The sequence below is a fragment of the Octopus sinensis genome, linkage group LG24, assembly GCF_006345805.1.
Source record: "Octopus sinensis linkage group LG24, ASM634580v1, whole genome shotgun sequence".
In the NCBI taxonomy this organism is placed as follows: domain Eukaryota; kingdom Metazoa; phylum Mollusca; class Cephalopoda; order Octopoda; family Octopodidae; genus Octopus; species Octopus sinensis.
Window position 1 is genome coordinate 21,383,299 of NC_043020.1, and position 26,430 is coordinate 21,409,728.

The window sequence follows — 26,430 nt, forward strand, 5'->3', positions numbered from 1 at the left end:
ACATGAACTTCAAACTTGTTGTCTCTTGAGGTCTGTGTAAGACTTGGAGTCAACTTATACAAATACAAAGCAAAAGCCAAACATATAATAATAAAAATAATAATAATAATAATAATATGTCTGTGTTGTATTACATGAAGATATTTTGCTACTGCCTTTGCCACTTTCCCTCCTAAAGCTTTCAATCATACTGTAACATCTCTTATCCTTCACTCACCCTAGGATGCTAGGTGTGTCTCGCAAGTAATTGTAACAAATATGCAGATTAAAAGTAAATAATAATAATGATGATGATGGTGATGATTATTACTATTATAATAATAATAATAATAATAATAATAAGAGCTGAATGCAAGAAACAGGAAGCTGAATGCAAGAAACAGGATCGAAGCGATCAATGCTTTAGCCATACCAGTCGTGACTTACAGTTTCAATATCGTTAACTGGTCAATTACTGAAATATGTAATCTTGACAGAAAAATACGAAAACTGTTGACAATGCATAGAATGCACCACCCTAAGGCAGATATAGATCGACTTTATCTACCAAGAAAAGAGGGAGGCCGTGGGCTTTTACAACTGGCAATAACAATGAAGGTTGCTACAATTGGCCTAGACACCTACCTGAAAAACTCTGAGGACTGGATGTTAAAACTTATCTCAAAACATGAAAACAAGAAAGCATCATACACAGTAACAAAACAGGCAAAGGAATATCTAAGTGAATTCCGAATACAACAAATTCCGGAATTAGACACACAAGAAACAAGCACAGAAAAAGCTAAGCGCATGGAAACCTGTGCTAAAACTGCTGCCTTAGATATTCTGAATGATAAATGGCAAGAAAAACCTCTCAATGGCAAATACCCAAATAGAGTGAATAATGCAGATGTTGACAAAGCCCTGACCCATCAATGGCTAATGGCCTCTGGCTTAAAATCTGAAACAGAAGGGTTTATCATAGCAGCTCAAGATCAATGCCTACCTACAAGGAACTACCAGGCCAACATATTAAAGAACGGCAGTAGCCCATGTCGTGTATGTCAACAACAAAATGAAACCATTGATCATGTTGTTTCCAAGTGCAGTCTTCTTGCGCCTACAGGGTATCTCAACAGGCATGATAGAGCTGCACAATATATTCACTGGGTAATTTGCAGAAGCCTGGACTGTGATAAAAACTGTGGTAACACAAACCATCTCCAGTGCTTGAAAATGACCACATCTCACTCCTCTGGAACTTCACCATTCAAACTGACAGAAAGATAGACGTGAATAGGCCAGACATCATAGTAAAAAACTTCAGACAAAAAACATGCCTCCTCATTGATATGACTGTCCTAATCGATATAAACGTATCTGTCAAGACCTACCAGAAACTGAGCAAATATAAAGATCTGGAAATAGAAATCAGCAAAATGTTGAACCTGAAGACTAAAACAATACCTGTTGTCAGAGGTGCCCTGGGAATGATAGCAAAAGGGGCTGATTGCTACCTAACACAGATACCAGGAAACCCCAAACTGGCAGAAATTCAAAAGATAGTGCTCATGGGAACTGCTCATATCCTACACAAAATACTTTCTTTGTAATCTCAAGTTTTAAAACAAACATAATTTTCGTATGGTTTTTTAGGTATTCACTAGTACAACACTAAGTACAAAACCAAATATATGGTACCCTAGGCATAACACCAACATGAACTTTCAACTTGTTGTCTCTTGACTTCTCTGGGTGAGACTTGGAGCCATCTTGTGCAAATGTAAAGCAAAAGTCAAACATAGAATAATAATAATAAAGCCCTGATGCAATACCAGACAGTAACTTTTAATGGCTTCTAATCTTAACTAATTGGAAGTGTTAACATGTATATGTGTTTTGTCTTCGTGTAAAAGATGGGATATTGCAAATATTCTGACTAATAACACAGATTTGCTTGTCAGTTGCTTGAACTTAACCAGTTGAGCATGTCCCTTAGTGGCTGATGGTGTGGGCATCTCTGATCATGAGCAGTAGTTGGGGAGCATCATAGCCATGTGTTGAGTGGGATTCTTTGGGCTTTGAATAATTCACTTCTGGAAACATGGGTGTTTCGTTCAACATCCTTCAACAACCTTTATTCAAGGACCATTTGAGCATAATGGGCTACTCAACTTGAAGAAAATTCTAATTAGGCCCCATCTGCAACTTCTTGCACTGTTTATCTTGATATGAGATCGCCATGTCATGCACATATGGTTGTGATGCATGTGTTTGGTGTACCTTTATCAGATGGGTAGTCATGATGGATATATTGGGTTTCATATATTTTGCCCTGTTGTTACTTTGATGGCATGCACTGCTCTCTCACTCAATAATAATAATAACAGTAATATCAGAGTCTCCTCACTCAGAATTATCAAGCTAATGTCACACACAATGAGTAAACACAAAGTGTAGACTCTGCAACGATGAACTGGAGATTATTGACCACGTTGTTGCAGTTGTTCAGTTCTTACCCCAACAGAAAATAAAACCAGCCATGATTGAGTTGGCCAATATTTGCACTGTAGCATATACCATCGCTATGATATCTCACATCCTAAGAACTATTACAAACACCATCCAGAGCCAGTCACTGAGGGAGAGAATGTTACCATCCTATGGGATTATGGGATACATAGACAGGCAAATAAGTGAAAACAGACCAGACATCATCATCAAAGACCTTAGTCAAAAAACATATCTGTTAACTGATATGAAAGTGCCAACTGATAGGAGCATTTCAGCAAAGGAAAAAACTGTTGAAATACAAGGACCTTGAGACTGAGATATCTAAGACACGGCAATTAAAAACCAAAACCATCCCTGTTGTTGTAGGTGTTCTGGGAATGATCAAGAAAGGTAGTGATAAATGTTTTGACCAGATCCCAGGGAAACCAACAATCTATGAGATTCAAAAAATTGTGTTGACATCAACCACCCACATTCTCAGGAAGTTTTTCTCCATTTAATATATATACGCCTTAGGTCTCTGGTTGAGACTTAGTCAGAAGATGAAACAAGATGCAAATAAATAGGAAAAATAGTAATAATATCTAACTTTGGTCCAAAGACACAAATTCAGACAGATACAATGAAATCCAGTACTGTATCATGTATTGAGCCCCATACTTTGCTAATGAATTAAGCCCAGTATTTTGTTGAACCCCGGAAGAATGAAAAAAAAAAGCCAAAGTTAGGGGGAATAAAAAATGTTAACAATGGCTAATTATCAAAGAAATAAGGACTCATGAAATGAAACAGTTTAACTAGGAATCAAACCTATCATGCACTCAGTTTTTGGGGCTTTTTTTAAAAATTTGGTCAAGAGAAAGGGATTATACTTATGGTTTACACAGGTTCACCAAGACCAGTGAAAATGATGTTGTTACCATTTTGCTAGGGCTATTGAAAGTCAGTGTGCTGCAGGAAAAACAAGCACAGTGATGAAATTCCAGAGAGCTGACATTCCAGGAAGGAAAAATTGAGCACAGTAGTGTGTGGGCCTGAAGATGGAGTGAATACAGGATGGGAGACACGAACAGGAGAGTTGAGTAAAACAGGAGTGTCTGAACGTAGTTGGCATGAGAACAGCTGGCTCTGAGAAACAGAGGCCACAGTGGTAGTGATGGATGAGGCACAATGAGGTTCACAACACATCTGTGGAGCAGATGGAGTGTGTTTGCAAGCAACTGATGTTAGTAAGTTGAGCAGCCTTTATCTGGATGTGGTGTTGGATGTGTGTGTGCACATGTGTGTATGTGTGTGTGTGTGTACATGCATGCTTTGACAATGTATACTGGACAAAGATATTGTCCAGAAAATTGGCAAAAATACCTAGTGATATTGATTTTTCCCAATTTACACAGACACTCCTCTGTCATTCATGCCTCAAAAATGTAGTGACTGGCCAACAAAATGCATGACATTCAATATAAAAGAATAAAAACAGTAATCATAATTTCAAATCTTAGCTAATATGGGATTTTTTGCATAGAAGTTCCCCAGTTAGAAATAGTAGCAATTCTCCTCAAATCACATACTCAAGTTTCTTCAAAAAGGAGGACAATGCAGTAAAAGAGACACACACACAAAAAGGAGAAAAAAAAGCACTAGAATCCCTTTCATCATATATCAATCTGTTGAACCAGGATTGACAGGAGAATAAACAACAATTCAAAATCTAACTTACCCCCAATCCACAGCCAATCATTGACCGTCTTTAGTATGTCCAATGAGGTCTGATAGTGTAGAATAGCCTCTCCTGGTAAACCAGCTTGTAAGCAAAGGTCAGCAAGATGTTTACGTAGACGACCCGTGCATTTCTTTTTATAAGCTCTGAAAAGTGGATAAACAATATTAATCATTATCATCATTAAAAAAAAAAGCATTCAATGTCCTTCTATGTTGGCTTAGTTAAAACACAGTACCAAGTTCTATTCTCTGCCTTGGCATGGTTTCTTCAGCTGGTTGCTCTTCCTAACACCAACTACTAGAAAGAGCATCCAGCTGCAGAATCAACACAATATATATCTCTGTCACACTTTGACCTTTCACCTTCTGACACAAGTTCCCCTCCTCAAATGCCCCTGCCCTCTCATAATTTCTTGTCTTGTGAGTTACTTGGTGACCCTGTAAGTGCTAGTGCCAAGTAAAAAGCACTGACTCCACTCTACAGAGTGGTTGGTGTTAAGAAGTACATACAGCCATAAAAACCTTACCAAAACAGTCACAATTGCCTAGGGTAGTTTTTTTACCTGGCCAGTCCCTGTCAACTGTCCTACCCATGCATGCATGAAAGATGGCCATTAAACAATGAAGATGATTTTACACACACACACACACACACACACACATATATATATATATATATATATATATATAATATTTGCAATAGATAATTGTACTAAGGTAGACATAGAGATATAAAAAAAAACTATACAAATTATCTAAAGATTTCAGCCTATCTATAACAATAGACAGTAATTACCATATAGTAAATTTTCTAGATGCTTTTAGCTTAGAAACTGGGATATAAAAAACATACCACAAACTGAACCAGTGCCTGGGATACATAAAGTAAAGTCCAATCATACACCATCCATAACAAAAGGAATAGTTAGGAATGTAACTACTAGAATATTACACCTGTCAGCCAATGAGACAATATTTAACATACATGCACCTTACTACAATGAAGTACTAGCTAGAGCCAGGTTAAGGAAAAAAATCAAGTTCACATCTGGCAAAATCCTAAATAATATTAATATCTATGCATCCAAAGTAGAAAACATATGCATTATGAAAAACAACAAACACCTAACAATAGAAACACACAAACACAAGATAGAATGGAAAATTTTTTTAAATAAACAAAGAATGAAAATATAACAATAATAGCAATAACCTGCAAAATTGGATAAAGGAACCAAACAAACAATACAAAAATTCCAAAGTCTTGTGGTACAACCCAGTGTTCAGATTGCAAGTATCCTTGAAGATAGGTACAGAATTCCTTACAGCATTAGATGAGTGCTTCCCTAAATCACATAAATATCATCGTATCTTCAACAAGTACACATCCAATAGCATGGAGTTCTACATACACAAATGCAGCAATAGAAAAATATACATGCAAACAACGACAACAAACATGGAACAAACAGAAGAAAACAACACAAGGTATAGGAACAACAACAAAAATAAACAATAGGAATCACAAAAACAAGGATGGTGACCCCAACAGTCATAATAGGAGCCAAACAAAAACCAAGAAAAGAAACAACAAAACAAACAATAATATCAAGAACACTACAAACACTGTAAACCAGCCAGAATATCATGAAGACAAAAAGAAAAAGTCACCAAATGACAACAAAGATGATAATAGTTCAAAGTAGTGTAGCTCTCACAATAAATCTGCATGTCCACATCAATGCATGCAAAAAAGCATCATATATATGTATACATAGGATCCTCCAAAAGCCAATTCAAGGTCCATCATCTGAACCATATCTCCTCAGTCTGAAAGATCAATCAACGACACACAACATCACTAGCACAGATGCCAGTCATCGAATTTGATTTGGATTTCACTTGCCTCAACAGGTCTTTGCAAGCAGAGTTTAGTGCCCAATGAAGGAAAGGTATGCATAAGTGGACTGGTTACACCCCTGGGTTATGGTTTCACTTGGCTTGCTGAGTCTTCTCAAGCACTGCATATTTCCAAAGGTCTCGGTCACTAGTCATTGCCTCGGTGAGGCCTAATGTTCGAAAGTCGTGCTTCACCACCTCATACCAGGTCTTCTTGGGTCTACCTCTTCCAACTTTTTTCTCAGGGTGTTTCCATTATTTTGTAAAACCCCTGTATATATGAGGTGGTCAAAAACTATCCGACCTTGATTTTTTTGCACAAAATAATAATGAATGAGCAAGATCCGCAGGGGTATTAGGTGGCCATGTCCTTCCTGAACATGCGCAAAAATTTTCTTGCTTCTAGGTTGTGCCATTCACCTGCAGTGACATGTGTGATTTTTCTTTTTGAATCAAAATGTGTGATTTTTCTTTTTGAGTCAAAATGACCAAGTGCATTGAGCAAAGATACTGTATCAAATTCTGCCAATAACTTTGTGATATACGAGCCCAGAGTATCAGGAAGATTCAGAAGGCCTTTGGAGATGATGCTATGGGAAAAACACAAATAAAGGAGTGGTGCAACTGGTTCAAAGATGGCTGCACCTCAGTGGACAGTGAGCTACACTGTGACCAGACAATTAACAAAGAATACTACCTGGGGGTTCTTCATCACCTTCATGAAGCTGTGTGGCAAAAACTACCCAACCTGTGGGCAGCAAAGAACTGGCAACTCCACCATGACAATGCACCCACTCATTCTACCCACATCATCCAAGCATTCCTCGTCAAACAAAACACACCACTTGTTCGTCAGGCTTCTTACTCTCTAGACGTTGCTCTGTGTGACTTTTGACTATTCCCAAAGCTCAAAAAATACACTCAATGAGAGAAGATTTGAGTCAATAGAGGACATTAAGCAAAATTCATCAGCACAGTATTACAGCATCCCAAAAAGTGATTTCCAGAAATGTTTCCAACAGTGACAGGAATGTGTAGACTCCCAAGGCACATACTTTGAAAGAGACTAAATCAAAATGGTGAGTTTTTTAATATTACTTGTTTTTTGGCCAAAGGTTGGATACCTTTTGACTACACCTCATATATATACACACACACATACACACAATATACAAGAGTCAACTCCTTCAACTAAACCCTTCAAGGCAATGCCCCAGCATGGTCACAGTACAATGACTGAAACAAGCAAAAGATGTGTATATATATATATATAATAGTGGAAACCTACTAAATAGTAAACTAGACCTCGTTTTTCCTGTATACATAATGCTACCCACATGTTTAAATACTTTAAGGACATGAAACAACCTCTATAACAGCCCCCAACCTAGGTCCAATCCAATTTACTCCCTCTTCTGCGGACCCTTTAGCCTATCAATCTCCCCATTCATATCTGAGTCCTTCTAGTCTTGTTTTCCCATTACCAACCATTCTTACTATACTTTCATGGTATGATATATTGAAAGAACTTACACTATCTATAGTGCACCAAGTTTTATGCAAAAGTAAGGATGATGAAACCTAACCTCTAGTAGCAGCCTGTACACCCTAGACAGTTCATTTCCATTTCTATTACCTATGTATTGCTTACACCAACATATGGTTTTTTGAGCAGGATTTGCTATATAGTAGATAGAACACACTATCCAAACCCTTATCCGTGACTACTGTCTTGAGTTGCTTCATCTGATTTCACACTAAGGTGATTATACCATCCATTTTGATATCATTGCTACCCGTTTAACATTCCATAGTTATTCAGTAGACTACTCCCTTACTGCTGGTTTTCCCTGATATCTGATTGGCTATTTCCTCTAACTCCATACTAGGCATAGTTCATTATGTAACCCCATCGTTCATTAAACTTCTTATTAATAGATAACACTCTACTATAACCATTTCCATAAAAGTTTGATTTTTTGATGGTCATGTACCCCACTCCACTTTCAATCAATATCCACTGAATACCCCTAAATTTCTGTATTTTCTCTGGTCTTTTACCATAAGCTAGAGATTCCGACACCCCAACTCTATACCTGGTTGGCTTGCATTCTTTTACTTTTATTTTATTTTTCCTTTCATCCATACATCTATTTATCATTTCTTCTTCACTTATCCTTAATTGTTTTATGACCTTCCCTTACCACTATGCTAAGCCTTAATAAATTATCTCCTACACTCCACTCTAGTCTACCTATGATCAAGCCTAGCAGACTCCTCACCTGAATCCCTGACCTTGGATATTATATTACACCCTTTCAAGAACTACATTCTTAACCTAAACAGCCAACATAGTTACTCATTCTCCCATTTCATAGTTGGCCTCAACAGTCTTTAGCCTCAACCTGGCTGTATTCTTGAGACAGTCCTTTGTTTTGTAAAAATTACTTCTCATCTTATGATTACAGTCTTTTATAATGATGTAATGTTCTCATTCTTCTATTAAAAAATTACATAAGAAACAGTTATAATGACTAGACTGTGGCCATGCTGGGGCATGGCCTTCAAGGGTTTAGCTGAAGAAGTTGACTCCAGTACTTCTTTTAAAGTCTGGTACTTATTCTATTAGTGTCTTTTAGTTGAACTGTTATAAACACACCAACACCAGTTGTCGCACACACGTGCGTGTGTGTATGTGTGTGTGTACACATGCACACATTTATGTTTTCTTGTCTTGGCATAGAACTGAAAATGTGTATCACCATCACACAAGCAGTGCCATTCATCTCTGATATGCCACAAAAAAATGTGCCTGGTCATGGGGAAATATTACTTTGCTTGGAAATAGGTATGGGTCAGCAAAAAGAAAGGTATCTGGCCATAGATGCTGCCTCACTAAATTCCATTTGACTCATACAAATATGATAATGTTGATGACAGGTGAGAAATGGTTCTAAGTTCTAACTGCAAATAGTCAGCAACTACAAGAACACTACCATCAAAGTATATAAAAGCATTTCTCATAGTAACAGCAAATGTAGATTGATCACAATTGGAACCACAGATGGATTTCATATTATTTAGATTTAGGAACAATGATGGGAGTTTCTCCTATTACATTTGGTTAATCAATTTGATAATCTTGGGAATATTCTAGAGATTTGAATCAACTGTACTAATTAGTCCAGTTGGTAAATAATATTTGATACATCTTCATTTTGGCTAAATGTAGTTTAACATTTAATAATGGAAATATGACTTTTGAGAGAGAGTTTGTAACTTGGTGCCATTCTAAGACAACACTTGGCAAACCATGATACATTTTGAGCTTCTCAAGAAAAGAGATTTAAAACTGCAGGCCTTCTTTCAGTTCTCATTGTTTTGTCCAGAATATTTGGAACAGCCACACTTTGGTTGCCATATACAGGGGAAAAAAGCATAGTACAAGATACAGGACCTTTAAGATATCATTGGATGATAAACTGAATGGATGACTAGGCAGACTGTAAGCTTCTTCAAGAGTGCTGATTTTGGCTTGTGCTATATTCTCTCTCTTCAATGCTGAACCCAGCAGCATCTTTAATTTTCTTGTGAATTCTTTTTTCATTTCCCACTGGGTAGTGGTCGAATGAATGAATTATGACTTATGACCCCTGAATAGACACAGCATGCAGGAAAACATTTGCTTCTGGCTCTACAAGAGAACATTTCTATAAATAGAATTGGTCAGCAGCAGTTAAAAAATGAAATGAAATTATAGGACCACTAAAGAAAGCAAATATATTTTTGCATGCTTTGGGGAATTCAAAAAAATAAACAACTTGCCTGCTGTTTTCTAGGGAGTGAAAAGAGAAGAAAATGTAGGTCAAAACATAGAGAATAAAGCAATTCTTTTTCCTGCCTATTCAGGAGTCAAAAGTCACAACACTACCTTGTGGAATTTAATCATGTGACCACTACTCAGAATTCATTAGCAGTGCAAAGGACTAGCAGAGAATTTGATTTTCTGGGGTTAAAAGGTAACATTTTTATCCATTATTCCAATGCTTTAAAAATTATTTGTGAATATTTAAAATTATTTTTAAGAAATTTACATAAACAAGTAAACAAGCCTAATTTTGTTGTTAGATTCATAGCTAGATTTCTGCTGATTCATCAAAAACAAAATTAAAACTCAGTAACATTTTCCAAGTTTTCATGTACCCACTAAATGGCATAAGAGTCAATTAACTCAGTTTCCTCTCTACTTTCACAACCTTTTGCAACAAGAAGCTTTGAAGAGAAAAAGGAGATTGTTATTCTTGGAAGAGAGAAACCAAAGCTTCAATTGAAACTCAAAGCTAAAGGGGGTTGCAAGGAATGTCATCATTATTTTAATTCAAAGTATTATGAACAGTATGAGTGGATGACAGGATGTCCCATTCTAAACAAATTGTTTTGTTTCCCATGTCAGTGATTCAGGTGAGGAGTCGACATAAGAACACATGGACAGCTACTGGCTACTGTGATTTGAACAACTTGATTACAGCTTTGTCAAGACAACAAAGAATCTCGTAACTATTTGAATTCCGTTATTGCTCTGAAAAGCTTTGGTCAACATAAAAAATTGATCACTGGAAAGCTGCTTTGATTCAGTTGCATAATAGAACAGTCAAAAAAAAATTGTAATATATCAAACAGGCTAATTCACTGTATCAACATTTTGGCTTGTCAAGAATTACCATTTCAAGGACACGATAAAACAAAAGAATCACATAATAAGGGAAATTTTCTAACTCTTTGTGAAGCAGTAGCAGAATATGATGATGATCGTATTTAGATTTCATGAAGAAAAATGCCAACTGCATGTTTTCTGGACTTCCAAGTGATATTCATAATGCAATTATTAATTCTATAGCTGCTACAATTGAAGGTGAAATTAGGTCAGTGATCGAAAAAATATCCAGTCTGATGAGACTAAGGATCTGTGAATGAAGTCTCAATTGTTGCATGTTTTATGATTTGTTGATGAGAAGGAAAAGCCTCAAGAAAGGTTTTTGGGTTATGTTGATGTCAGTAAAGACAGAAAGACTGCATCACTGACTGAAGAAGTTCAAAAATTTAATAAATTCAAATGTAGTCAAAAATTCATTGCACAAACTTATGCTGGAGAAGGAATTACAACTTTTTTCTCAAAGTCAACGGCTCATATAGCACTAATGGATGAAATCGTTGGAAGGTGATTTCCGAAGCTATCTGACACACAATGGAATTATTCATCTAGGCAAGTATCCATCTTGTCTGATAAAATTACTTCGTTTTCTGAGTTATTTTCAACCATATTAGAAAATCCAGAGAAATGGAATGCTTCAGAATTAACACAAGCAAGGGGGATCTTCATTTAAAATTGTTATTAGTAGTTTTTGAAACCATATTGAGTGGTTCAGAGATTCTATATTCAATACTTCAATAGAAGTTTGCTTGATATTTCAAGATGTATTTGTAAAGTTGAGAACTACAAAAAAAAAATTGATTCATATCAAGGACAACAAGTTTGAGGAATTTTACTCCAAGGTTTTAAACGGTGTTACTAAACCACCAGATAAGCGAAGTCAACATGAAGAACCAGATGCTTTAAGAACTTTGATTCACAACATTTTAGATGAAATTATTGTTCATATTGCGCAAAGATTTAAAACGATGGAAGAGTTCAAATTTGTTGAATTGTTGAATCCGAAGCTTTTTCACACTTACGAAACACAATTTCTGATGGAAACATTTTCATTTCTGAATGTCTACAAAAATATGTTGGAATTGGATGAACTGAAATGCAAGCTCAAATAAGTTTATGCTGCAGATTTTGCAAAGCAAGCATCAAGCATCCAAGGAGTAGGTATAATATGGGAACTTGAACTAAACCAAGCTCTGGTAGAAGTAACAAAATTACTACATCTGATTCTGACTATACCTGCCACAACTGCATCCTGTGAGAGATCATTTTCTTCTTTAAAGTGAGTAAATAATTATGAGATGTTCTCAAAGTGAAAAGAGAATGAATAATTGGGTCTTCATTTCCATGAATAAAGACCTTTTTGAAGAAGATGAAGGCAGAGCATGGTGGTGATGAATTTTATAGCAAACTGACTGATGAATTTGCCAAAAAGCAACGAATTGAACTGTTTTACAAATAGCAGTGTGGTAAGTAGACTGCTTACAAACTACAAGGTCATGAGTTCAGTCCCAAAAATGTCCTTCTTCCTTGCTGGTTGCATAGAAATGTGTTTCTTTGCTCCCTTTTTTAAGGGAGTATTTATGGTAGTATTTATAAGCATAATCGCAAGTGCCAATTACAGTCATATGCAAATCACTTAGTATGTTGTAGAAAAGAGATGCAAGAATAAATTATGTGAAGCTGAAGGCAAACCCACATATCTCACTGAGGCCATAATACAACAGAAACTATAAAGAAGCTCGTCGTATATTACAGGAATTTTTTGATTAGTGCAGTTAATTATTCCTGTGAAACACCACATATACCAAAACCACACTAATCAAGCCTAAGAACCAATGTAATAATTATAATGAACCCTGGAAAATACCAAAATTATAAACATTTTCTTTCACTTAAAGCACATCTTTATTTTATTTACTTATATTTACTTTAAATTGAAGAATATATTTTAAAAAATATAGTAAGATTTGAATTTTATTTTTTTAGTAAAAACCTCATCTAACTCCAATTAAACACTGAACTTTTTCCCTTTCCATCATGGTTTTGCAATAATCAATTTGCTTATCTAGTCCTCTACGAACATTCATGCATCTCTTTTCATTTGAATCAATCTCTAGAACGAGTTCTTCTGCTTTTTCAATTGTTTGTAACAATTCTTTAAGCTTTTTGACTGAAATATCTTTGGGTGTGGTTTCCATTTCTTCTGCTTCCTTTCAGGACTGCTTTGAACAGTGGAAAACATGTCTGGACCAATGCATTGCTACAAATGGAGAATACTTTGAAGGTAATGAAAGTGTAAACATGTAAAACTAAGTGAATAAAATGATATTACAAAATTATTGTTTCTTTTGGGTACTCCCACATACATTTCAATCACAAGGTCCAAGGTTGGGTAGTTTGTACCTGTAATTCAAAGGTTCAGTTCAGTCATATTGTGCCAAGCTAATTCTACCTAAGAATTATGTTATGAGTTACTCTATGAGCTGGTCATTCAGTTGATCAAACAACTGATCATTGTTGAAATCATTTAATATATCATTTAATGTGTGTGTGTGTGTGTGTGTGTGAGCGCACACGTATATATATATATATAATATATATATATATATATATATATATAGATTATCTGCTAATAATAAAATTTTTGAATCACATGCAACTTATTGTAATGCTGCTCCAGGTAGGGCTGGGTACTGTGAAAATATTCAATATATACAAGAAGCAGGTGTACACAACACTAGTAATTCCTCCAATTGTAATACACATTGTACACCAACAGAACACTACGGTTTGAGAACTCACTCAGACAGAGAATATAGGCCAGGAAGAATTGGTCATGTCAATAAACTACCAACGAAAACTCCTAGGCACATGTGACATAATAATCCAACTGCTTGTTCCAATCCTGTACAACACACTTGATCAAATAAGCCTAACAACAGATATAGGAATCAGGATATCCTCTTGTTCAACCCAATTTTCGGTTCAAATGTTTTAACCAAGATTGCTGGAAAATTTTTTGCTGCTTTGAACAAATGTTCTCCTAAATCTAAATGGTATCATGCTATTTTTAATCGGCACACCATGAAGGTATCCTATGCCAACTCTGCTAATTTAGAGCAGCTAATGCATTGCATAAACAATAGTAAAATGCAGTAAATGTTCAATAACCCACCTACTGGATCTAGCGAACATACGCATCTAAATACTAACCAAGGAGATGTAAACTGCAATGATAAACACCTATTACGACACATTGTAGTAGTAGAAATACTTATAATACAGCTAACATGGTAACAACATCAGTAAATGAAGTCAGGACTGCCTTATATACAAATAATATGATAAATGCTCATGCAGAGAAAAATCAAAATGGCCTTTGATGAATCTCTGTACGAGTACAAATTTTGTATATAAATGTACTGTGCACACAAGGGGAGGACTGTATGTTTACATTGGGCAGACGGTTGATTCATTTAAGAATCATTATCATAACCATGTCGCCAGCTTTAAGACAATCAATAAGAGACATTTAACATCTTTGGCTGATTTTGTACGGCAACTGAAGGAAGATAAAATGAAGTACAGCATAACATGGTTCATAGTAAGGCATGTGAAACCATGCAATATAATTTCCAGGAGATGCTATCTCTGCTCTGAGGAATCCCTGTCTTCTATGAGAAGATCATTAATAGAATTTCTGAAAGACTCTCGTGATGCCTACACAGATATAAATGTACATTTGCACAATGCAGTGGGAATGAATTTTCAGTAACTGTTAACATAATTTAATTTAAGGTATGGATGACTTAAGTTTCTTTTTAACCTCTCCATTCTAACAAACACCAAGTGGATAGTTAACTCGCTTTTTGATCATGAGTGCACCAAACCTCATGCATGCATATGCTCATATTTTCGCAGATGCTTGTATGAGTGAGTGTACTCATGCCATGCAGCTTGCCCAAGGGAACTTATACATCCATATTTGCTAACAGTTATTTTTAATACTTTTCTTGCTGTATTGCGTGTTCAATTCTCTTTTTTCCTATCTGTGATTGTATTTTTGATCTTCTATATAAATGAAGTTGTTTTAATGAGTTGTATCTATTTATCACCCAACAAGATGCATCTGCACCACCAGATGCTCCTGAACTAGTTGTTGAGTGTCCCACCCATGAGGGATCAATACTAAATGTGTCGTAGCAATTGTCGTGATTAATAAATTCTCATATCTTCCATCCTTCATTTGCCATATACATAATGATCACTGTGAAAGTGACCATACTTTACTAGTAAGCTAGCAGGTGTAAACCATTCATTTTATTATCCAATATACAGACAGAAAGACAACCTTCTTTCTCAAGAGATTTGCTGGAGAATGGACTAGATAAACAAAATAAACTATACAACATAAACATTCCATTACCCTTTTTTTCTTTTTAATTGTTTCAGTTGTTAGAATGTGGCCATGCTGGTGAACTACCTTAAAGAATTTTTAGTTAGATGAATTGACCCTATTATGTATTTTTCTTTCTTTTTTTTTTTTTGAGCCTGGTACTTAATCCACCAGTCTCTTTTGCCAAAGTGCTAAGTTATGGGGATGTAGGCACACAAACACCAGTTGTTAAGCACTGGTGGGAGATATACACACACACGTGTGTATGTGTGTGTGTATATATATATAAAATCTCTATATATAAAACTGAAATGCGTTTGGACCGCTTGGATCGCTTTCAAGGCCACTACATCCCGTTGGATTGACTCCAAAATTTACAGGGACATGTAAAATGAGATGACGATGCCCGTGGGCTACGTTAGAAATCCCTATCTTAAAAGGTGTCATTGCTACGACCAAAAACCCACTTTGACAAGTCCACTCCCATTCTTTAATGTATCTTTCTTCCTCACTTACTCATGCTATTTCCTCCCTTCCCAGCACTTTTTCACTCACTCTATTTCCTACCTTCCTATCACTTTCACTTCATCAAACGACGTTATCTCGTTGTCTGCATTCATAGAGAGAATTATCATCGCCAACACCAACACACAATCATGAGAACAAATATTATTAATCAGATATTTATTGCGTTCATTTATATGTGTGTGTGTGTGTGTGTGTTCGATATATAAATATGTATGTATAATGTATATATACAAAGTGTATATATCTGTATTTATGTATATTAAGCTTTTTAATAATTTTTGATAGTTATATATATTTTTAAACAAATTATAAATATAATTTAATAATTTTTATTTTAAATTTTTTAATTTTATATTTTATATATTTTCTATATATTTTTATTTTTATGTTTTTGTTTTGGGTTTTTCACTGTTTGATTTGCCTATTAGTGGTTTTATCTCTAATTTAATTTATACATATATATATATATAATTTGTATACATTTGTATATATAATGCGTGCACACACACACACACATATTTTTTTCCCTCAAATGAAAGGCGTGACCTCTAGGACAAAATTCCTCATCTTATAAAATGTGGCCCCAGTACACCCGAATGAAATTGGGTTATATTAACCAAAATGTGAAAAGGGGTCTAAATGGGGCTGGAAGGGGATTAAAATTTAAAGGAGCGGGTGTTTACGAATTCTCTGTTACATCAAGCTAAAAAATTTGTGCCAGCCTTTTAATCGTCAATGTGTTGCCGTCCATGATGAAGAAGTTTTGAATGCTTGTCATGGTGAGTCTACTGTCATGAGAAAGAATCACTTCAAAAATTGGTGTTTACCAATTTTCTTTTACATCAAGTTCAAAATTTTACACCAGCCGTTAAACTGTCAAAACGTTGCTGTCTGTCGTTAAGAAATGCCAGCCATGGTGACTCTACTATCCTCAGATTCTATCCCTTCAAACTTTGGTTTCCAATATTTTATTATTTTTATTCAGCTCGCAAGTTCGTCTGTCCCTTTTAAATGTTAGTGTTTTGCTATCTGCCTTGAAGCAGACCTTTCCGTTGCCACTGCCTGATATTTATGATCGATCTTTCTAAATATTTTATTTCTCCACTTACTCAAGATCTTTTGTTGTTTATAAATGGGAGAGAGATAGATAAAGATAGAGAGTAAGAGAAAGCAAGGGAGAGTCCGAGAGAAAAGAAAAGTAAGAGAGTGGGAAAGTGAGAGAGAAAGGAGAGAGAAACAAAGAGGGAGAATCATCATCATCATCGTTTAACGTCCGTTTTCCGTGCTAGCATGGGTTGGACAGTTTGACCGGGGTCTGGGAAGCCAGGAGGCTGCACCAGGCTCCAGTCTGATCTGGCAGTGTTTCTACAGGTGGATGACCTTCCTAACGCCAACCACTCTGTGAGTGTAGTGGGTGCTTTTTTCATGCCGCCGGCACAGGTGCCAGGGGGGCTCGCAGCGGCAACGATCAGAAGCCAGTCAAGATGGCGCTGCAATCCGCCATGTTCGGATGGTGCTTTTTACGTGCTGAAAGGAAGCAACAGAAAGTAACAACCACACTCTTACCCGCGCGTAGAGAAAGGAGAGCGGCGGCAATGGCAAGCCCAGGCTGCGTGCGGAGCTACCGACGACGACTTCGGCGCCGCCGCGCTACCGGAAAAGCACTAATTGACACGCTAGTTAGCAGGCTGGAGTCTTGTTCGTTATTGGAATCAACCAGACGGATCACTCCACCAACTAAGAACAGCCATGCACCACCACCCACCGAATTGAGAAAGAGCTATTGATCTGTCAATCCTACTGGTATCCGGACCGGATGAGTTTTCCCGTGTTGTGTCAAATTCAGCTAGTATATATATATATATATATATATATGCAAAATTTGAAGGACTGAGCACTAAAAATCGCTATTTTCCACGGAGAATGTGTTCTCAAGAAAAAACCAAAGTGTAAAAAATAAGCAAGACAAATGAAAATATACGAAATCAAAAACGATTACCTATGTACCGATCAGTTTCACTTGTTAATATTCACGTATATGCATACGTGAAAATCTGCAATATCATCAGCATAGTCTGTCGTTTACAAACATAATTTCCAGGACTAGATACAAAAAACGCTTGACCGGAGTCCCGCATACATAGAGTTCAACAAATTATATTTATGTGTATCTTTCAAATGCCTTCACTTTAGCGTGCTGAGATCGGAAATCTACCCTGCAGTTAATAAATTACAGCAGTCAATTTACCGGTTTGAGAACATTTTTTTTATTATTTAAAATTGAACAAGGGTAGAAATTGATATTAAAGTGGCCTAGCATACTAAAAAAATCCGAAGATTAAAATATTTTTTACATACAAAAATTTAAAGGACTGACCACTATATATATATATATATATAATATATATATATATATATATATATATATATATACTCAAGTTTTCTTTCAGTTTTCATTTACCAAATCTAATCACAAGGCTTTGGTTGGCTCAAGGCTTTGATCAACCCAAGATTATAGTAGAAGACACTTGCCCAAGGTGTCACACAGTGAGACTGAACCCAAAACCATGTGGTTGGAAAGCAAGCCTCTTACCACACAGCCATATATAAAATAAACTATGGAATATATATATATATATATATATATATATATATATATATATATATATATATATATCAATACCATGGTAGTGACCAAGCTATCAGATGTTATACATCACTAGTTACAATGTGCTTCATATTGCGTTAGCTTTTGAAAGATGCCAGCTCACTGGCAAGGTGAGCAAGCCAACATTGCCTCTGATCAGAAGGCTAACAGGTTAACCCATTTACAGCTGAGTGACCTGAAATAGTGTGAAGTGAAAAGTTTTGCTCCAGAACACATCATCATCATCATTGTTCGACCGTGGTCGAGACAATGGAATTTACCATGCTACGCCAGACTTCATGGTCCATCATGGCATTACGGTGGTCCTGTTGCTGGATGCCTGTATCCCTGGAGATTACATCAGGGTAGGAAAGTGTATGCCCCCTGGGTGTCCAGAACACAATACACTGCCTGACCTGAGAATTGAACCCACAATCTAGCAATTCCGAGTGCAATACCCTAACCTCTAGACCATGAATATCATCATCATCACATCATTGTTTAATGTCTGCTTTCTACGATGGCATGGGTTGGACAGAGTGACTGAGGACTGGCAAACCAGAAGGCTGCACCAAGCTCCAATCTTATCTGGCAAGGTTTCTACAGCTGGGTGCCCTTCCTAACACCAATCACTCTGAAAGGGTAGTGGATGATTTTTACGTGCCAGTTAGACAGTACTGGCATTGACCACACTTGAATGGTGCATTTTACATGCCACCAACATAGGAGCCAGTCAGGTGGCATTGGCAACAACCACTGGCCACAGGTATAGTCTCACCTGGCTTGCCAGGTCTTTTCAAGCACAGCATATTTCCAAAGGCCTTGGTCACTAGTCATTACCTCCATGAGGCCTAATGTTTAATGGTCATACGTTGCCACCTCATCCCAGGTCTTCCTGGGTCTACTTCTTCCACAGGTTCCCTCCATTGTTAGGATGTGACACTTTTTCCCACAGCTGTCCTCATCCATATGCAACACATGACCATACCAGCACAGTTGTCTCTCTTGCACACCATATCTGATGCTTCTTATGACCAACTTTTCTTTCAGAGTGCTTACACTGTTGTGTATGCAAACTGACATTACACATCCAGGAGAGTATACTAACTTCATTTCTTGCGAGCTTACGCATGTCCTCAGCAATCACAGCCCATGTTTCACTACCATGTAGCATGGCTGTTCGCACACGTGTCATACAGTCTACCTTTCACTCTGAGCGAGAGGCCCTTTGTTACCAGCAGAGGTAGGAGCTCTTTGAACTTTGCCCAGGCTACTCTTATTCTACCAGCTACACTCTTAGAGTATCCACCCCTGCTACTGACTTGGTCACCTAGGTAACAGAAGCTATCAACTACCTCTAGTTTCACCCCTGGCATGTGATGGAAGCTGTTTTCTGCACATTTTCAGTGTTTATTGCCCCTGTGCATTTGCCACACACAAAAACTATTTTCCCAGTTAGCCTGCCTTTGATATTGCTGCACCCCTTATGTGTCTATAGCTTACACCAGGTACATCTTATGGAGTTTCTACCTACGCCTTTTCTACAGATCGAGTAGGGCCATCTACCTGAAGGGATTTGTGATTTGTCTGCCTTCCCACTTACTAAGACTGGTTTTTGCTAGATTGACTCTAAGGCCCTTCGATTCTAGACCTTGCTTCCATACCTCAAATTTCTCTAGTTCTGGTAGTGACTCAGCTATTAGAGCAAGGTCATCAGCATGGAAGAGCTCCCAGGGGCATCTTGTCTTGAATTCCTCTGTTATTGCCTGGAGGACTATCATGAATAAGAGGGGGCTGAGGACTGATCCTAGGTGGACCCTACCTGCAATTCTTCACTATACTCGTTGCCAACCCTCACCTTGCCGACAGCATCACTGTACATGGCTTGTACAACACTCACCAACCACTCATCTATCCCTAGTTTCTGCATTGACTACCAGATAAGGGATAGGGAGACCCTGTCAAAGGCTTTCTCCATGTCAACAAAAGCCAAGTACAGAGGTTTATCTTTGGCTAAGTATTTCTCCTGCAGCTGTCTTACCAGAAATATAGCATCAGTGGTGCTTCTCCCTGGCACAAATCCCAACTGCATCTCATCTAAACTAACTTTCTCCCTAATTAGTTGGGCTATAACCCTCTCTGTGACTTTCATCACCTGATCCAACAACTTGATACCTCTGTAATTATTCCTATCTGATGTGTCACCTTTACCTTTGTAGCAGTTAACTATGGTGCTGCTACACCAGTCATTGGGTATGACTCCTTCATGTATCACCTGATTGACTATATAGATTATATATATATAGATTATAGCCTACACCACCAGATATTTTGAGCATCTCTGCTTTGATTCTTGATATCCTTCATATCCTTAGTTGCTTTATCTACTAAGGTTCTCTCAATTCGGAGAGCTGATCTCTCTGTTGGGTCGACATTTGGCAGACTCTCTTTCTTCCATTCATTCTCTTCATTCAGTAACTTTTCATAGTGGTGTCTCCATGTCTCTCTCTTTGCAGCCTCATTAAATGCAAGCGAGCCATTATCCATGTGAACACATTTCTCTCCTATGACGTCACAATTCTCTGTCACACACCGTCTTGCAATACAAAATGCTTTGATCCTCTTGAAGCAGAACATTGGCAAATTTTTTTTTATCTTCTTCCCCTCTGGCTAAGTAAACCTGTCTCCTAGCTTCCCTTCTGGCGATCAGATACAGTTCCCTGCTATCACCGTTCTTCCAGTCTTTCCTTGCCTGTTTCTTTACCTTAATGGCCCTGTCAACTACATTGTTCCACCACATTACCTTGGGATGAGAGGGGACTTTGCACCATCCACAGATCTGGTCAGTAGCCTGCAACAGGTTGTCTTGTAGGAACCTCCAGTTGTCTTCCACATTATGTGATGCTATATCCTCCATTTCGTCAAAAGCTTTGAGTAATACGTCTCTAAATCTCTGTCCATTCACAGGATCCTTAAACTTCCAGACCCTTCTTTTTCATGCTGGTCATCTTCTGGGCATCCATTTAGCCCTGATCCTGAAATCACTAACTACTAACCTATGTTGTGGGGTGCATTCTTCACAGAGAAAGTTTTGGCATTTATAAGTAGCTATCTTTCTTGTTTCCCGACGAGGTGTAGTCAATTTGACTAGTGTGTCCACCAGACTGGTATGTGACTATGTGACTGGCATGTTTCCTGAAGTTAGTATTACAGAACATAAGATTATTTGCATCACAGAACTCCAGCAGCCTGGTTCCCTCCTCATTGTGGGAGCCAAATCAAGAGCTACCATGTACACCATGGAATCCCCCTGCATGTTGTCCAACATGCCCATTGAAGTCACCAGTCACAAAGAGAAGGTCCCTGCCATTCGTGACTAGGTAGTCTGCAAGAGGGTGTCATAAAATCAGTCTTTCTGTTCATTATGTAGCCCTGGCTGAAGGGAATAAGCTGAGATAATGAGATAATCCATGTTGCAGCACTAATCTAAGCTTAAGTATTTTATCATAGACTCTGATTACCTTGATTACCTTATCAACCCATTTCTCTGCAAGAAGTATACCCATGCCCCCAACCCCATCAGTGTTCCCTACCCAGAAAATCTTACACCTATATCGAGACAGACAGACAGGAAACAGTAAAGAGTATGTGCATAAAGAACTTACTTGCTGTCTGTATCAATTCCTTGAAGATCTCGTTTCTCAAACGGTGCGCACAACATCTGTAGTTTCTCTGTTCTTTCGAAGGAACGATCCAGCCGCTTGCCTTCCAGCACAAAGAACAGGGAAATTATCAACTCTCGAAGTCGTTCCTCTAAGTCTATTGTTCCCTCAGTATCTGGGTAGAATACCACCTCAGCGCCAGTATTCTCTTTGGAAACAGTTCTAGAGAAAGTTGGTAGCTCCGGATTGTTGTTGCCTGAATCTCTTTCTGGGAGGCTGCTATCACTATCAATTGTTGAAGATGGTGAATTGTCTAAAAGAGACTTGTCACAGTCTGGAGAACTGGCATTTGACTTGGATGATGTATCTGTATCAGACAGATCACAAGAGGTTTGGGATCTCTGATTTTGGTCTTCTTCACTATGGATTTCCTCCATTGGTGTGCCATCTCGATTCATACCAAATACAATAAGACGTGAGTTAAATATTGTACTTGCATAGTCCTCTTTTATCTGAAAGTTGGTTTTTAAATTATAAAACAAGAAAGATTATACACATATATGTAAGTAAAAAATTTTAATTGAGCAAAATTTTTAATTAATTTAAAAAAAAGATATTGAGATAGAGATTGAATGGCTAGCTAAATATAAACATTATTGCACTAATTATAATTTTGAAGACAGTGAGATCAAGGTGCTAGACTATTGACCACATCTACTACTACTGCAACAACAGGTATTTTGCTTGCTCCTGGTTAAGGTTCATAACATTGCTTAATCTGCTTGATTCACAGATTTTAAGCTGTTACTGCTGATCCAGCAGACTTATGATCAAAAACATTGCAGCTGTAACTAACCTCTCTTTTATGTAGTGTTGGACTACATTAGTCAATATTTTCTTCCTTGAAAATTGAGTTAAAAACACTAAGATAGAGCAAAAATAATTGTTAGTGTGTTACCTTTTTGTAATTCTCAAAAATTTCTTCAAATTCTTTCATGTTACGACATTTTCCAACACAGATAATGCCCAAAACTTTGCGATGTGCTTGGAAGTCTCCCCATTCATTGTTGTCCACAGGATAAACTCGTTTATAACGCAACCAAATGGTGCGTTGATGGTTTGGAATGTGAACGGTGGAAACCCTCCGTACACGTTCCCAGAGATACAGGAATGTTTTATTGTGGAGTTGTGTACCAACATGTTTGACTAGTATCAGAAGACACTGGTGGTTCTCAGCTGTCTGAGAGTAGTCAATACAACTCATTCTAATTAACTTCACACTTTGTGGGTTGGAGGCTGATTATTTAACTGACATTCTGGTGCAGGGACCTTTAATAAATACAGAAAAATATAGAAATATAAAACTGTGAAATCAAGATTAATTTATAAACATAACAGATAATGTAAATGTGATAGGTCAATTGGCTGAATAAGAAATGTACCCCCCACCGTGGATGATTTATTGGTTTAGATAGGTGAGAGAAATGGTGTTATGATGCTCATGTTTTCCCTAAGGAGTTTAGAAGTGAAACAGCAATTGTACTCAAGCTGCAAATTTGGAGACAAACACATACAGGCACATACATACACAATGTCAACGTATTTCACTCAAAAAAGTATTGGTCAACTGAAGACTGTTTTAGAAGATACTTGCACAAAATGCCACACAATGAGATTGAATCTGGAATCTAGAAATTCACTTAGCAACAGATGTGCCTGTGCCTCTTTATGCCTCTAACCATCTCCCTCTCTCCCTGGAACCACTTCCTTTATCATCCATCCCTCATTCTCACTATCATCCCTTTCCACTTTATATTTAACACCCTCATATCTACCCCACAACATTTGTCCCCACACACAATAGCAACAACTAAGTACCTCTGATCTCCATCTCCACTCTCTCATCTCATATATCATCTTCCTATTTTCAGATCTTCCTACAAGCTTTCCCTAAGTTCTGATCTATCTATAGGTTTATCATACTGATACTCTCCACCCTTCCTGAGCTTTTTTTTTTTACTTTCTCCGTCATACTGATATTTACCATCAACCACACCTCTAATCTAGCACATCATTCACTACATTAACCTCCCCCTCCATTTCTAACCACCTTTCACACTGTTATGAACTTATCCATCCACTCATCTTTATCCCCAGTTTTAATATCTCTTATACTTCTCTTCTTTTACCTTGAGAGTATGCTCAGATATCTTGCCACCAATATCTTTCCAGCTCTTCTCATTCACCACTACATAATGCAGGGCAAACATGCATCTCCTCAATAGTAAGACCCCTATGCCTGTCCCTCTATTATACTATTGCTCCATAACACCTATCATAAAGCCAGCTCCCCCTATACTGCAACCTCACTCATTCTTGAATGTTATGAAAGTTACTTGCTGTACTCAGAAATACTGATATCACAAAAATGCATCCAGTACACTCTGCAAAGTTGTTGAACTTAGGAAGAATATGCACCTGGAGAAACCATACCAAAGCCGACATTGAAGCTTAATGCAATGCTTGTTGGATCCTATCAAATTGACCAACCTATGCTGATATAAAAGTCAATGTTATATATACACATACACATGTACATGTACACATATACATGTACACATACACACACACACATACATACACATACACAAATAAACAGATGCACATACACATACACAGACACATACACACACATACAGATATGCATATACACATACATACATACATACATATACATACATACATATATATATATACATACATACATATATACATATATACATACATATACATACATACATATACATACATACATATACATACATATATATATACATACATATACATAGGCGCAGGAGTGGCTGTGTGGTAAGTAGCTTGTCTGCCAACAACATGGTTCCGGGTTCAGTCCCACTGCATGGCACCTTGGGCAAGTGTCTTCTACTATAGCCTCGGGCCGACCAAAGCCTTGTGAGTGGATTTGGTAGATGGAAACTGAAAGAAGCCTGTCGTATGTATGTATATGTATGTATGTGTGTTTGTGTTTGTACCCCTAGCATTGCTTGACAACCGATGCTGGTGTGTTTACGTCCCCGTCACTTAGCGGTTCGGCAAAAGAGACCGATAGAATAAGTACTGGGCTTACAAAGAATAAGTCCCGGGGTTGATTTGCCCAACTAAAGGCGGTGCTCCAGCATGGCCGCAGTCAAATGACTGAAACATGTAAAAGAGTAAAGAGTAATATATATTATATATATATATATATATATACACACACACACACACATATATATATATATTCATATATATACGTATAAATATATATACATATATATCTCTTATTATAAAAGGCAGATTTTATCTGCCTGCCTTTGTCTCTTATAGAAATCTACAATATAGGATTTCTTCAATTACAATTTACCAAGCATTTTTAAGAGTAGAATACATCGGGTCATGCCAGGTACAGTTTTTCAAATTTCAACCCCAATTAAGCAAAATTTCGAGAAAACTCACATTGTGGTGTGTAAGTGAAGTGCTTTTCTTAGTGTGGGCTACAGCAGACACACACACACAAAAACGGAGCGAACTGCTTCACTCATGCTATCACCCTAATTTCTCCTCCTTTCTCTTTGCAAGTGTGCAACGATTAAAGTGAAAGTATTTATATAAAATGGATCACTCATGCTATCACCATAATTTCTCATACTTTCTCTTTGCAAGTGTACCTGAAACCACTACTCAAAAAAAAAAAACACAGCAAACAGAAACAAATAAATACATAACGATTTACTCCTCACACAATTTCTTCAATTAGAGTTTACCTATGATTTTTCAAAGTACTTCCATTCGGTCATGGCATACAAAATTTCTTTCAATTTCACCCCCATTTCAGAAAAAATTCGAGAAAACTACCTTTCACTCTTTCACTTCAAAGCCTTTACTCTGCATATTACTCCCACTTCCTCTTTACACACATAGACATGCAAATATATAAATAAAATTGTAAGCTAACGTGCGTGTGTGTGAGTGTGTGTGCGTGTGTGTGTGTGTGAGGGTGCATGTGTGTGTGTGTGTGTGTGTGAGTGTGTGACAGGGATGAGCCAGTCAAACTGGTCATCCTTTTTGCTAGATCACCTATCGTCTTATATGCTACACCACTGGTTTTCAGTTCATATTCATCAAATTAATATTCACAACAAGAAGGACTATTCATTATTATACATCAGTTCCACACATTTACCCTGGTTCCATTTCGGACAACTGCACAAACATTTGCCATTTCACACATGTATGTAAACAAATTCCTTTCTTAAAAATTTCAATTCATTTTCTTTTTCAATTCATACAAAGTTTTTTAGGACGAATATAAGAT

General features: G+C 37.2%; 1 protein-coding gene across 1 annotated transcript in view; it reads right to left on the reverse strand.

Annotated features, from left to right (window-relative positions):
- LOC115223763 (trafficking protein particle complex subunit 9) overlaps window positions 1–26,430 on the reverse strand; it is a 171,557-nt gene that overhangs the window by 121,641 nt on the left and 23,486 nt on the right. The window contains exons 2-4 of the mRNA XM_029794414.2: window positions 23,017–23,387; window positions 22,062–22,570; window positions 4,214–4,359 (exon numbers count right to left, since the gene is read on the reverse strand). Coding sequence (XP_029650274.1) covers window positions 4,214–4,359; window positions 22,062–22,570; window positions 23,017–23,322 — 961 coding nt within the window. The 5' untranslated portion in view covers window positions 23,323–23,387. The remainder of the gene's footprint in view (window positions 1–4,213; window positions 4,360–22,061; window positions 22,571–23,016; window positions 23,388–26,430) is intronic.